The 16,646-nt window shown below is 35.9% G+C and overlaps 1 protein-coding gene across 1 annotated transcript in view; it reads right to left on the reverse strand.

The window, feature by feature from the left end:
• The window catches only part of lmbrd1 (LMBR1 domain containing 1), a 93,429-nt gene that overhangs the window by 73,503 nt on the left and 3,280 nt on the right, over positions 1-16,646 (reverse strand). Inside the window, exon 3 of the mRNA XM_058796432.1 lies at positions 10,342-10,405. Coding sequence (XP_058652415.1) covers positions 10,342-10,405 — 64 coding nt within the window. The remainder of the gene's footprint in view (positions 1-10,341; positions 10,406-16,646) is intronic.

Consider the following 16,646-nt stretch of genomic DNA (forward strand, 5'->3'; position numbering starts at 1 on the left):
CTAGGGGAAAAAACTGACAAAGGGTTTGGAAGATGCGAGGAAATTTCAGTATCGCTGTAACATGGTGCACATGTGATGGCATGTTTTACCTTTTCATTTCCTGTAAAACTGTCAGCAGCACATGGACACACACACTATAGGGCAGATGGCAACGAGACATTAATGTAAAAAAAAAAACAAAAAAAACAAGTGCTAGATGCCTGGCTCCATGCTCACCTCTCTATACAGTGAGACAATATAACCTTTAAGTGTGAAGCTTGACAGGATTTTCTTTTCTTTTTCATTTTACTTTGAGTCCATTGTTGTCCTTTTTTAAACTGGATATAAAAGTCTTCAATATCTCCATCCATATTTGGCAAATATAAAAGAATATTTAGGTAATGTACAACTCTAAGCTATAAGTATTAAAGAAATATATTTAGATTGCACCATCAGTTTAGAGAAACAATAGAAGACACATGTACATCAATGGAAACCTGTCCCATAAATAAATGTACACTACAAAAAACTGTATTTAACATTGATAATATAATAAATGTCATCACTTGTCCCATTGTAAGTACATTACTCTATGGGGCAGTTTTCCTATACAGGGCAAATTAGCGCGAGAGCGCAATTCCAAAAGAGCATCGATGGACGTGGACATTTCTGTGGGTGATTTACTAACAATGCGCAAATTAAAGAGCACAGACACAACATCTCATTTACATCTCAACCAACGCAATATACCAAGCGCAGCGCAAATTAGAGCAGTTGCAAATAAAGAAGAAAGAAATACAGAAGCCACAGTATGTTGAAAAGAACCGGAGGCCAAAAAATGCTTGTAAGTTGCAAGAAGTTTTGATAGACTTGGTATTGCGTGACTCCTAGTTGAGGGTTAGGGCGTTAAATAATGGTGCAAACACCAGTAATTTGACAAGCGCAAATGTTAGTAAAATGCGTTGCGTGATTCATTTGAATACTCTCCTCCCATAAATTTTGCGTCTGAAAGGGAAGCTGAAATGTATTTTCAATAAGGTCAGTCGCAAAATAACTGTGTCCACGCCTTTCCAGCACTAATTCTTCACTGTGCGTCTTTAGTTAAACCTGACAGTACTATTTTAATGCCAAAAGACTGTTTGAGCTGGCGCAAGCTGTTAGTAAAACTGGCCCTATATCTTTTGTTTTTAAAACCTGCAAGACAAATCTAAATAATCTGAGTTGCAGTTAACCCAGAATGTTCTTTTAGCAGTTGAATGCAAAGGATTCACATCACAAGAAGTCTTTTATGTGGGCAGGTGGCCAAACACTGAACACTAAACAAGGTCAAGCAGGTTCGTTCAAAAATTTCCTCTATCCATTTGGGAGATACGCACTTAAACTCCAAACGTGCCCAGATGTCACAGGTGGTTTATGTGAAGGAGGCAGCTACTCATTCAGCGGAGAACCTGGAACTGATTGTCACCAGATTGAAAATTAGCAGTCTGCGAAGCCTCTTGGCCTACGTGGGGCCTGTCGGATTACAAATCAGCACAGGCAATAATTTTCAATTGTATTGGGCTGTTAGAAGCACTGACCTCTCGGGGCCAAACATTCTCTGACAGGAGCACTGCAAGAATACTGATGGTAATACTGTGCTGCATCTGGAGAGACTGGTGTTCAGTGATCTTCACAGGAAGAGACTGTGACAGAGCACATATTACTAGGGCTGTAATCAACCAAAGAAAATCTTGGTCGACTGAAGTCCTGAAACTTTCGACTAAAAATGACGTTGTGGAGAAAAAAAAAAACGAACGTTACATTAATTAGATGCGCACTGTGCTCAGTACTTGGTAGCCTTGTTGTCTGCCTAAATTAATTATAAATAAACATAAAAAACTAATAGGCTATTTGCAGTATATTAAATCGTTTTTGACCTAATTATTTTGCACTGAAATGAGTCTGACACACGAGTCTGTCGTCTCTGACAGCGGTGCATCATGTGCACCTGCGCAATATCATAGCCTGTGATTTCTGAAAACAGTACTATGTTGTCAACTAGTGATATCACAAGAACTTTTGAGGAATGTGCAACATAATTTAGAAAATTATTTTTGTCATATGTTATAAGTATAACTGTCAGACACTATAATTTCAGCCGCTCTGCGCAGCTCGCACAGAGCGAGGCTGAACATAAGAGCTCAGCTTCGCGGCTGAGACACGAATAGACTTAAAGCTTTTACTCTTAATAAACACAAAATGCGCGTCCATTTTAATAAAAAAAGAATATTTAAAGTTAACAATTCCTTCCGTGATATTATTTTTCCGTTTGGATGATAAAGGAGGCTTAAAGGAGGCCTGCAGTTATAAAACGATTATTACACTAAAATATTGAAATATGCCAATTCTGATATGTTCATGTAGCCTACTCAAAAACAGACAGGGCAACCTAACGCAGACAAGTTAGCTTACCGCTTTCAGATGATACGTCATGTTTGTCGTCGAGCTGTGGAAGGCAAACTGTTGCTTGCAAACTTTGCATTCAACCTTTTTCCCGTTATTAATTTTAACAAAATGCTGCCACACTGTCGATTTTTTTGTTGTTGACATGTTAGAATAGGACTGATGTATATTGATATGTGTTCCAAACCACTGAGTCCACTAGCTTATTATTAAATAAATAATATTCAGCATCAAACCTTCTAAAGCCTACTTATCTGTCTCTCTTCTCCAGTGGGTTGGGCTAATCCAAAAAAAGTGAAAACAATGGGGGTGTTCTGAAAACAGACTGTTACCTGTGAAACAGGGGTGCTCTGAAAACACCCCCATTAGCAATTAGTGCTTTCCACCTGATGAAATGAGCGCGGCAAAAAATCGACCAATCAGAATTTTGGTCGAACCAGACCGTAGATCGACTAATCGACTGGGACGTTACAGCCCTACATATTACGATCAAACCAATGCAAACAGAATCCAAAAATAATGTTCTGCTTCTTCAATCTAGCAGAGATGTGACATTCAAGTAGGATAATAATAGCTTTAACAAACGACATGGACTCACAGAATGACATGACACCAGATCTTGCAAGTAAGTGTATAAAACATTGGTGCACACTATTCAGAACTGAATTGTGAGAATCTTTCAACCTCCAATTGATTTCCTGAATTTGATTGATTTGATATTACGGTAGCAGAAAGCATTGCACAAATTTAAATGTAAGAAAGTAGAATTAATTTCAATTCAAAGTAAAGGACTTTGCACACTGAGTCCGAAATTGTTGTATGTGTTTTTTCATTTTTCCGTATTTGTCATCCTTTCCCATCAAAATGCAGAAAATCGAACCTGATTCAAATTTGTTATGACAGACGAAAGTTTTGGCAGCAGTGTGACGAGAATTTCAGACTCAGTGTGCAATGATCTTAATTCATGTAATCCCAATATGTATAACAAAAAATATTTTAAAATGGAGGTTTGTTAGGGCCAAAATAAATTGGCAATTTAAGTGCTTGAAAGCAAAGAAAAAAAAAATGAAGAGAAAGAAATGTCAGCATTTGAATATCTGTACTTTGCAGCAGAGAATGGTTGACATCTGATTGAAAAGAAACCACTGTACCCTTAGTAGGGTGCATAGACTCGATGGGATTCCTTTGCTGTCTTTACAGAAGGGAAAACGGCATCGATTTCTTGTGGTGGTGGCGTAATACAAGTCACGAATAGTGAATTAATGTGAAAATAGCACAAAAGGGAGGTAAGATCATCTTCATGCAGCACATTACAGAATAAGGTATAGACCCTGAAGACTGGCATTCCACACAGTTTCCTGAATTGATTTCACAGTTTATTCCCTGCACAACCCATGCCTTTAAATATGCATTCAAAGGCCGCATTAAGGAGCATTTGCCGAATATTGCCTTTAAATAGTGAATGCCAAAAAAAAAAAAAACACACACATGTTGCAATTCTAGAGGATTTATACATCAGTACTGCATGAACATTGAAAATATTCAGGATACAGCCACAAAGCAGCAGAATTTGATTGTCGGTCCTATTTTAGAGTGCTAAATACGGTTACATTCACCAGGGTTCTGCACCATTCAGAACTGATCTGAAGAAGCCTTTTCAATTACATTTCAATTCAAGGAATTTGAACCATAGCAGCAGACAAGATGCTCAATTGCAATTCAAACTTGAATGTAGAGAAGTAGAATTACATAAAATTTAAACTGAAAAAAAAAATCATAAATATAACAATAGATAGCAATAATGCTAGATTTAAAAACAGATTAGATGATAGATAGATAGATAGATATAGATAGATAGATAGATAGATAGATAGATAGATAGATAGATAGATAGATAGATAGATAGATAGATAGATAGATAGATAGATAGATAGATAGATAGATAGATAGATAGATAGATAGATAGATAGATAGATAGATAGATAGATAGATAGATAGATAGATAGATAGATAGATAGATAGATAGATAGATAGATAGATAGATAGATAGATAGATAGATAGATAGATAGATAGATAGATAGATAGATAGATAGATAGATAGATAGATAGATAGATAGATAGAGCTATTAATCTGGCTGCAAAATGAATTCTGTGATGCCATACAATTTGCTGTTCTCCTGATCCACAGTTCAGGAAATTACCTTACTTTTATCTTTTATATTCATTTTAAGTCCAGGAGCTCTGCCCAAGGACACACCTGACTGACTCTGGCCTTTAGTTATTCGAGAGGACGTGAAAAGAGGCGATGGAGAGCGAGCAAAGAAGCGAACGCCTAGTCTAATTTTCCAGAGATGTAGATTTAAATGGGCAGAGGTGGACACCTCAGTGACTCCTCACCAGTTGGATCTGATTATCTTTCAGACTCAAAAGCATTTCTGGTATCCTTGTATGAAAGTTCAAAAACCTTCAAGTTAAAATTCAGAGAAGCTTTCAGCTTTTAAACAGTCTTGACATTTCAAACAAACTCGTGGATTGCTAACAGACTCCTGGCTGGATGATAGGAAGCCTTTAAGCTCAAGATACCGGATGTATCCAGGGACTTTTAGAGATGCTTTTCCATTTAACCTTGTATTTTGCAGCCAAACCTCAAGGTAGAGGCTGTCCACTCTAAAGAACACTACATTAAATAGAAATGCTGCCCAAGGACTTGGCCCCAAGCCATCTGAACAAATATATATTTTCCCTTTAATTACTTAACCTAAGAGGTTAATCTCCAGGGATGTCTTGGATGGGGGCTTCAGCTGCAATCCATCTGGGTTTACCATCCCACTCCCGATCATCAAAATCCCCGCCACGAGGCACAGGCACCATGATGCGCCTCTCAGAAATTGGGCCGAGCGTTAATGGCAGACAGAGCGGGGCGACGTTTGAATCCTTCCTGTGTACGCTTTGGCCTGAGCTCTCATCTCAGCAGGTTCAAGGACCTTGCGCCATGCACAGCTGCCCACTTCAATAAATGCACAATCTGTCAGTGTTTGCTGCTGTTGGGCGCCACCAGTGACTTGCACTTTCCATTAGCGATCATGCTGAAACATGCACGAAGAACAGAGAGCAAGCCAAAAAACACATTTATGCTCACACTGGGTCTCATTTATTAATAACTGTGCAGGGTTCTTTCTTAATCATGCAAAAAAAAGTTCATGAAATGTGTGAAATTTACCCCAGAGCAGGTGTGTACATAATATTATTGTTGTTGTTGTTGCTGCTATTATTATATTATTATCTAGAGCAGATTTGTACATAAATATAAATTGTATAAATATTATTATTATTATTACTATTATTATTATTATATTACTATATTAATATATTTTTCTGTATAATTTTAACATTGGTGTGTACGTGAATATAAATATAAAAATAAAATAAATATAAACAATAATAAAAGATCATTTATAGAAATATGCATTATTATTATACTACATATACATATATATACAGAGAGAGAGAGAGAGAGAGAGAGAGAGAGAATTTGTATAAACAGTACGATGTCAAAAGAGACTCTAAAAAGATAGTCATAAAAGAAAATTTATGACTGTCTGCAAACCCTTAAGTGGAAATGTGGACCTTTTCTAGGATTTATGAAGTTCATTGTCAGATTTGCTGAACCAAGATGTTTCAGGGTTTGAAAGCTGTCACATGATTACAGTGTAAAGTGTTGTCTTACACGCAGCACAAACCCATTTTCAGCTTAACACATGACACAGCACTGCAGAGTTTGATTAAAACTGAGCAGCTGTAACAAGCAAAAAGCTCTTGAAAGCATGTTAAGCATGTCAGGGGATGTTGAGAGGGCTTCAAGTTGGGATACGAATAACGCCTCAAACAAACGCAGAATTTTTGTGCACCTGACATCAAGCTTGTTCATGTTTGACAAAGGGAACGCACCGCAATAAAATAATTACAACCAAGTCTGTAGAGCCCAACTGCTTCAGAAGAAAGCAATCTCTTCCTCCTTAAGGACAAGTTTGTGGTGATCGCCACACACTGCGGCGAGATGAAGTTAGGGATGTAATTATTCCGTTTGCACAGACATGGGCGGACAGGGATCTCAGATTCTGCTTTGTAAAGAACCCTTTGAGGCTCTGACCTGCCAGTCTCCTCAAATGTATTGGATTCGGGTTCGCTGTGATAGATGGAGCTTGATCTCCACCTACAGGCTGCTGGAAAATCTCTTCTGCACATGATGCAGAGATGGGAGGGGGGGGGGGCCACAATCAATGCGACTAATTCAAGAACTGCAGCAGAACGAAAATGCCACCAAGAGGAAGAAAAAAAAGCAGCAGGATGATTCCGTTTGAAGGCACTGCGGTTATGTCCATGGAGAAAACAATATCTACATACCTTAATCGCAGTATAACGACCTGTGAGCGAGAGACTGCGGGAGCAGCTTGCAGAATGCAGCTATTGATTGAGGACAATCTATTAATTACTGTTAGATTTCACTGCAGCAGGTGATTTTAATGCAAATACCCAATGCTCAGATGGTTGAGTGTTAATGGCGGATGGTGCAGCAGCGTGCTGCATCTTTTTCCCGAGAACAAAGGCACTTTTCTTGGACGAGCTCTTGAGAGGTGTTGACACCACACTTTTGCAAAAGATTCAAATTTGTTCCTATTCCTCCTGCTGCTTGGCTTGCGTTTCTCTGGATGAGACAGTTGTTCTTCTCTGTGTCCATCCCCACGAGGACAACGGGATGAGCTCGAGAGCAAACGATAAGAAAGACAAACATTTGTCATCAGGAATACAAAAGCAAACAGTAAATCTCTGCTGAATAAACCCCAGCGCTCTCGATGACTGTAACATGTTGAAAATGAAAAGAAGGAAACTGAAAACCGCACACGAATCACTCCATACAAGAAACGCCATTCGTGTCCACATTTGACGAAGTGCACAAAATCTGCTATTATGTATTTTGCACGATTTTAAATGTATGAATTCAACTTAATTCTATTAAAAATATATTATTTTACCAATAGTATTTATTTTAAAAGGCGCATATGCCAAAAAAAAAAGGTTTTCTACATTCATGTTTAAGATTCAGTAATGTTTCATTAATATATTTGTTTATTATACATACATACATATATATATATATATATATATATATATATATATATATATATATATATAAAATGAGCCGTGTTCAGAAAATGCTATAAGCTGACAGAATTGTCAAGAATTACATATTGATCATTTATGTTTATTAATCAGGTCAAAGCAAGTTAGAAGAATTAAAGATATTCTTTGAGAAGCTTTAGATACAAGCATTAAAGAAAACATCTTACAGAAACTTACTTGAAGTCACCATCCCAACACCTGTTTCTTGAATGACTCAGACATATACAGCACCTATTCACAATCAACTCTGCAGCATTCTCATCAAAACCCCTTCCACACACAGGTCTTCAAAGCCTACGTATTTGCACCCTATAACCATTTTTCTAGTGAACAGATCGTTCTGCAGCTGAGGCTGTGTTAGTCATAATCACACACGTCATCAGACGGCCGTCTCTCTCCATCCTCGATCTTCTTAAGAAACTCAAAGTCACCGGTATCTCGTTTTTCATCTCTCTATCCCACCTCCACGCATGATGCCTGAACAGAGGACCACACAGCACACCAGGATGGCTTTTACACTGGGGTTTTCTTTTCTTTTCAAATTTCCTTTTCTTTCGGAAGTACAAATGCAGCATTCTGGTGTCTCTTTGAGCGGAGTCAGCATGCTACAACCCCTGATCTTCCAGAAAACACAGAAATGAAGCAATTTGACCCTTTGTGGATGCCACAGCAAAGAAATAAGAGAAACAAAGCGTGAGGAGAACATCATAAGAATAGTGTGTTAAACAACACAAGATGTGGAAGTTGTGGGTTTAAAAGTACAGTCTGAACTGGTGTTCTGTGGAATTTGTCTTAATAAAGCACAGTTCATCTACATCCATTTTAGAATTCATAATCTCGCTGTCTACCGGTAGAATCACAGCTATCTGTTTTATACGTTTCATTTTTTTTTTTTTTTTAAGTTATTAACACAAAGTGTACCACCAGCAGGCAATTGCTTTGTTTCATATAAATTATTTAATTCCTCTTCATAAACTATACATTTTATATAACCAATTCTCAGTAGTGAAAATAATACACCAAAAAGCGAAAGCAAACTTTCTCTGCATCCCGCTTTTGTGTTTTGCTGACATAACCAAGGCCGTGCAAATGAAATGAATTATATCAAAGAAGATACAGTGACTTTCTTTCTTCTCCGGAACACACACACAAAAAAAAAAAAAAACATATTCTGGAGATTTTGTTTTTTATTGTTTTGTGTATACAATGAAAGTCAGTGGTATCAAAAATAACTTTACTGAGGAAAAAAACATTTTACAAAATATCTTTTTTGTGTTCTCCACAAGAAAGTCAGTCGCACAGGTTTGGAACAACATGCAGGTGACTAAAAATTACAGAACCATCACGTTAAACAACTAGAATTGTCTTAAAGAAAGGAAGCTACTGTGCAGTCACTATAGTGTTCTTGGCACATTAATAGGGTGTTCAGGGTAGTTCTGATTGTTTATCGATCCAAGTCAAAAGCATCAAACCTATAAATCCCAAGATATTCTGGCACCTCAGGTTCTTCTTTCAATACAAGTTTAGAAGATTTTATCATCTAAACAGCAAAAAAAAAACACTCCTCAACAAGCCACATGTTGAAATGTAGCACAATATGCATCAAACATCAATGTTTAATACTTATGGTTAGGGCTTTGTTCCACTCATAAGCATGAGCCTTAAGCCTTAACAAAAACCATTCATAATATACTTTTTTATACCATTAATAATTTGTACTTTTCATGATGCAATCAAATCCCAATGGATGTTTAATACTGAATATTCTGTTTCACTTAAATATTACAGTAAAAGCATTGCAAATGCTTCACGTTATCTACAAAACAGCATATTTTCCCTGCATTAAGCGCTCCAAAGTTCTCCCGAAAACAAAAGTTTTGTTGTCAAAGTATAGACTTATCGAATCAATTTTGAGCATAAAATCATATTTTGTTTTGTTCTTGGAGAACACGGGCCGACAGCTGGACAGGGGATTTGCAGCGCGTCTACCTGCACTGTCATTGTTAATCTTCTGATGCTTTTCTGACTATGGAAGTGAGGGTTTTTGATTGGCTGGTTTGTATTGGCTGACAGCTTGTCTCTAGCGCATTTGGCACTGCTCAACAGACGCCGTGCCGCTCTACTACTGACGGCCTGTTCAGCGCAGCATCTGTTCGCAAACTCTAATGATAATCAAGCAACTGTGCCATAACTCAATTTTATGTTACCTTGTCCCAGCTCCCAGCATTCCTAAAAGATATTATTTAAAGTGGAAGCAATGGAGGACTCAATTAAAGCGTGCATGCATGTCACTGAGACATATTTAACGCTATGAAGTCATAAAAAGAGGATGCAGTTCCAAAAAGACGTGTTCAACCATGTTCATGAGTCCCTCCGACCTTGTTCACGGAAAAGGTCACTGACTAATGTGGTTTCTTATCCTCGCAGACAAGAGATTTATTCAGCTGAAAACTGCACTCACTTTAGCTTAATTTGACTAAGACGGTTCCACACAAATAAAACCATCCAGCGACTTAACTGCCAGCTTTTGTAGGCCGGTGTCAGATCATGTGCACGCCATAATTTATAACCCAAGTGAATGGACATTAACGATGAGCTGCGGACTGGACTGCGCCGGCTCCCACAATGAAACTCCAACAATAAGGGCAGATGATGAAGGCACATAAAGGTGCATTTTCTAAAATGCAAGGTAAGAAAACTGAATTTACTGCACCAAAATAGTGTCATTTAGTACTTACTGTAGTAGCCGTACAAAACTGTGTTTTCAATCTGCTGCCGGGTCTCATTGTTTGCCGCCCAATCCTGAATTAAAAAAAAAAAAAAAAAAAAAACAATGTCAGAAAAGTGGAATGCATTCAATCAAATCATGATATATTTTAATTCTTTCGACTGTCAGTTGATTAAAATGTTTTTAAGTTAAACATTACTGTTGATTGATTTATCACAATTGAATATAATATATCTGAGCTCGTTTTAAAATGTTATAATTTCATAGAATTCAAAATATATTATATTACTGTTGCAGATATAAAACTGGCTTATGTTCATTTGTTCTTTATTTCCATATCATGTGTTTCATGATTCTGAGGTGTATAGTACACCCAGAGGTGGAAAGTAACGAATTACATTTACTCGCGTTACTGTAATTGAGTAGCTTTTTTGTGTACTTCTACTTTTTAAAGTAATTTTTTTAAATCTGTAATTTTACTTTTACTTAAGTATATTTTGTTTGAAGTATTGTACTTCGCTACATTTGAAAACACATTAATTACTGAGTAAAAAATAAATAAAAATCGCTCCCTGGAAACTACTGCAGTAAATAATGGGCAAGAGAACAAACTGGCGCTAAAATCAGAAGAAAGATGCAGACGGACAAGACAGGCGTTATAGTGCAGACCCAGCTGAAAACCAAACCCTGTCGTATTCGGCTGAAGTTGAACTCGATCCCCTGGTCATATTTAAGCTCTATTATGCAGTGTAAACTGTGTTTGCCTAGGGAGACCAAACTAGCAGCTTATAAAATCTCGACATCAACCCTTCATGTAGAGGAAAGGTAAATAAGTTACTTGCATCGTTGCATTGGTGGTTAAAATGAAGCTTTGACAGTTTAGCAAAAGGTTTTGCACAAATTTGCCAAAAAGACAGTGGTGCAAGGGTGTGCGATATATTGTCTGTGATGATATTGTAATTGTTGTTTTAACGAAGTGCGATTTGACATTATCAGTATTTTGCCAAAAACCAAACAAAACTCTCCTACAGTGCTGTGAAGTCTAGTAGATTAGACTAGTGCGAGTGCACATTTAGACTGTGTTCTTTCACTGCGTGATTCAGTCTGTTAAAATGCATTTAAAATGATCACAAAATTGAAGATATAGGGGCAGAAAATGTATATATTTATATCATTTCATATAGTAAATCAATATCACACGAAGAGTGCCGCTTTTTCTCCAAAAATCAGCATGATTACATATAGATTTTTTACAATAGGTCAAAAAACAAGAAGTTAATTAAGAGACTTGCGTTTTAGACACCATAGGATACCAAAGGATAAAAACATGACCAACAAATATACTGTTCTATACAGTGAGGTAAAACATGATTTTATGACAGGACTTCAAATGGTGCCATGGGACAGTGGTGATACAAAGAAGTGGCTCTCCAAGCGCAGTGTGTTTTTTATTCCCAATGTGTCAGAGATTCCATCAAAAACGTGACCTGACACATTGATGACTCACAGGTTCTCAGAGTAGATCCAAATGCCAGAGAGAATTGCTGTCTGCATTGCCGCAGTAAATCACTCTCTCTTTCTCTCTCCCTCTCTCTCTCGATGAACTCCATCCCGCATTCATAACTCAACGTTTCATCATGCCAAAAGAGCAAACCCATAATTGCTACACGAGCTCTAGAAAAACATAATTCCATTGTTGGATACTTGCTGTCAGCCTTTATGAATCTAAACAGGTCGAGACATAATGAGATATTTCACAAATATCACAAATATATGTTGACCTATGAATTTCAATGATGTTGCCAATTACTTGTGATTATTGGAGAATCATTTCATAAAGATCACACTCACAAAGAGAGATTTCTATCTGTAATAGCTGACATTTAATAGAATAGAAATTTCAATTACTTTTAAAGAGTTGGTAAATTTTTGAGTTTTCCCAAGCATGTAAATAACAATTTTAAACTTCTCTGATATTTCACAACCATGGGAAACCTAAAAATGTAATTATTTTCTCATCATGGTATTTCTGTTAATATCTAAAATAAATAAATACATACATTAATGTAAGTTAGTGTACATGTTTATTTATTTCAGTTTTTTTTTTTATGTTTTTGAAATTAAGTTTTGTGATATTTTTTTTAATATGAAATTACCGTTTTCTATTTCAATATATTTTAAAATGTTATTTATTCTTGTGATGGTAAAGCTGAACTTATCATCATCATTACTCCAGTCTTCAGTGTCACATGATCTTTCAGAAATCATTCTAATATGCTGATTTGGTTCTCATGTAACATTTCTTTAGAATTTTTAAATGTTTAAAATAAAACACTGAAGACAATTGTACTTCTTAATATTTTTGTGGAAATCTTGATACTTTTTTTCAGGATTCTGTTCAGGAATATTTTGTAACATTATAAATAGCGTTATTGTCACTTTTGATCATTTTAATGCATCTATGCTGAAGAAATAAATTTATATGTTTTTTTTGTTTGTTTGTTTTTTTAATGGTAGTGAAGACCTCTTAAGTCACTCAAAATTATCTAATTATGAGATAATACGGTTACATACAGTAACATTAAGTTTGAAAATTATACTAATTTATTTACTTACAATAAAGCCTTTAAAAAATGACAAGTCCAATATGCTTTCTTTACTGAGGCTTATTGGCGCTTTAAAAAAAGGGAAAAGGGAGAAAGGGGACAGGATCTCAAACAAATACTTCTTGAGGCCTCTGTAGGTGCCACAAATCTGTCTTCTGGTTTAAGCAGATCAGCTTTGTGGGTTTCTAAAGAACACCCACAGAATAACAAAGACGTGTAGAATAAAACAAGCCTGATTTAACAACAATTTATCAAGAAAACTCTAGCACTGCGACAAGTTTAGCGTTTGAGAGTGCATCCTCATTAGCCAAACCCAGGCCTGTCAATCATTGCTGTAATCTCTTTAGGGCAGAGAAACAGAAATAAACCTACAGAGTCCTACGTGCACAGGCTGCATTAAGAAGATGTTTAGTCGGGAAGGTTCCTCTGCCCATTAAGCCAGCTTACTCGACTGGAAGAAGAGATACATTTGATCGTCACATCAGAAAAACGGATTACCGGAAGGCCGGAGCCAAGGAGATCGCTGCCATAATCTTACGTGTTTATCCAAGACTTGATGGCTCCTTCCATCTCAACCTCCTACAACAAAAAGCACCTGTCTGCCTGATTTATTATGCAACGTAAATCACAGCGAGCTTCAGAACGATTATCAAACGACATTTTCCCACCCATTTGGGTGAGCGTATTTCATCAGAATCTGCTGTAATCTTCAGTTAGAATAAATACTGTTCTGCACTCTGTAACAAGGGCAAACAAGTCTTATACAAGTCCATAGCAAAACTTTGCATTTCTGGGATATTCTTGGCCTGTACAGCTCGGGTAAGGGTAAGAATTGTCGCAAGTTTCCAGATGAATCAATTTTGAGCCGCAAATAAATGTAATGAGATTCACAAATACACTGAACAAAATGATACTACATTTTTTTTAAGGTAAGTGGTTGCAAACTATTTATTTTAGCTACATTTAAAAAATAAAAACATGTTGGAAGTTAGTCAACTAAATTTGTTTATTTAAATATAGCTAAAATAAATTGATTGCAACAACTTACCTTAAAAAAATTTAGTAAATTCAATGAATCTTTTTTTTCAGTGAACTTCTATAGATAGAAGTTTCACAAAAATGAATTCAGGCAAAGTTGTGCTTGCAACATAAAAACATAGGTAACACTTTACGATAAGGTTGTATTAGTTAATGTTAGTTAATGCATTAGTTAACATGAACTAACAGTGATCAACGCATCTGTTCAGCATTACTTAATCTTTGTTCATGTTAACTTATTCATATACTAATGTGTTAGTTAATGCATTAGTTAGCATGAACTAACAATGAACAACTCCACTGTTCAGGATTACTTAATGTTTTGTTAATGTTAATTTATACATTTACTAATGCATTTCGTTACATTAACAGATTAACTAGTTAACGTTGTGGTTAATGCATTAGATAAAATGAACTAAAAATTAACAACACATCTGTTCAGCATTACTTAATCTTTGCTCATGTTAACTTATTCATATACTAATGCTTCTCTTCACATTAACAACTTAATTAGTTAACGCTGATTAATATATTAGTTAACATGAACTAAAAATGAACATTGCATCTGTTCAGCACTACTTAATCTTTGCTCATGTTAACTTATTCATATACTAATGCATTAGTTAACATGAACTAACAATGAACTATGCCTGTAAATAGCTTTATTTAATTGTACATACAGTATAAGTTTGTTTAGCAGCTAACACACACAATGGATAAACAATACCAACTTCCCATTTGGGCACTGATTAGGGCTATTGCTAAACTTGGAAACCATCTAAGCATCAACTGATAACGTTTCTCATGTTTGTAGGCTGTTTATTAACATGACTTACCAGTGGTAAGTAACCATTTCACAAGAATTTGTGAACCTTATTGTTAAGTGTACACTAGTCCAATATTAACTAACATTTGTGGGTTAATTACAAAGTAGTCACTCATTATTGATTTTACTGGACTTTAAATGAGTGAAAGCCATTCACGCATCATTTACATTTTCAGAAACTTTATTATATTATATTATTACATAACAGTGGTATACATTATATACATTTATATTATATAATCAATGTATTAAATAAATAAATAAACAAACAAACAAACAAACAAACAAACAAACAAACAAACAAACAAACAAACAGAGAGAAGGAGGAGGTGTTTCTCATTAATTAAGTGAGCAAGCATGGTCAGCTGGACAAATAGTTGGTTATCACCTTTGCGTTTTAAAGCTGCTATTTTCGATGAATGTCATTGAACAGTCTTCCAAGAGGACCATTTCTACACTGTAAAAAAAAAATTGTTCCAAAAAGTTGTTTCAACTTAAAATAATTTGTTACCCCGCTCACTTAAATTTTTTTGTTTAGTTAACTTGAAATTTTAAGTTACTCAATGTTAATTTAAGGGACAACTGGAATATTTTAGTTGAATAAACTAAAAATTAAGTCAGCGGGGTAACAAATTATTTTAAGTTGAAACAACTATTTTTTTTTACAGTGTATCCCGCTTTCCAAGCCAGTAAATCCACTCTGTCAGACGTTGTCTTAATAGGTCCAGTCCGTCCTGTTCCTGCGGGCGACAAGCTGCCGAATCCCGAGAACAAATGTGCTCGCGCTTGGTAGATTGTCACGTGGAATGAAACGATTTCCAATGGAAAACGGAAGCATTTAGGGGGCGTTCACACCAGACGCGACTTGAGCGAATAACTCGCGCTATTCGCGCGTAGTTGGACGCTTGAAAATTTTGAGTTTACTCGCTTCATTCGCACCGCAGGATGTCTATCGTGTCTTTGCATTGACTTAACATGTAAATCACTCGCGCTTAACGCTTCATTCACGTCTGGTGTGAACGCACCATTAAAGTTCACATTCACACAGTCTCCACAACTTCATCCAAACCTTTTTCTTCCCCAAATTTTAACCCCACATTAGGGCTTACTTATATAAATAAAAACACAACTGTACTCACAAGTTGCACAATTTGAAATATTATTTATATTCATTGCACAAATGTTTAATACATGTAAAAATCTTTACCTTAGTAAACCCCACTTATAAACCTAATAATTATATATTTTTAAACTGCTATATAGGGCTTTTGAAACTTAAAATAATTAACCCTAGGTGTTTTTTATGCCTGGATTATCTTGATTTATATTTCACACTACTCATAACAATTAATTAATCCTGAGTATTCAAAAACTGAAGTTTCTTACTGTACATTCCTAACGTTACTTGCATATTCACACTGTCATTGATTGTATGAATGAAACACGTGATCTGTTTACAAAACGGCTCTAGTATTGCACATTTTGGTATTATCAAGTTTTTTCTGAATGGACTTTTCAGACTATAAAAGGTAAGAATAAAACTCTATAAAAGTCTCTGCTTCACTCCAATTCACATAACCTCTGTGTATAGTGCTGATCTATTCACTACATTACAATGCTCTAAAACTCAAGATAATCTATGAATTTTAAAGTGTTTTAAGGAAGGGTGATACAGAAAGATCAGCAGCTTCATCAGAGATCCAATTAACCCGACAGAGTCACTGAGAATCTCTTTAAGTTAACCTCCTCCTCCTAGTCAGATGATCTCTGATATGATCGAGCAAGTCTGTCTTCTTCAGAACACTTCAAAACCCTCAACTTCCAATTAACGAAATGAAACCAGTA

The sequence above is a fragment of the Onychostoma macrolepis genome, chromosome 13, assembly GCF_012432095.1.
Source record: "Onychostoma macrolepis isolate SWU-2019 chromosome 13, ASM1243209v1, whole genome shotgun sequence".
In the NCBI taxonomy this organism is placed as follows: domain Eukaryota; kingdom Metazoa; phylum Chordata; class Actinopteri; order Cypriniformes; family Cyprinidae; genus Onychostoma; species Onychostoma macrolepis.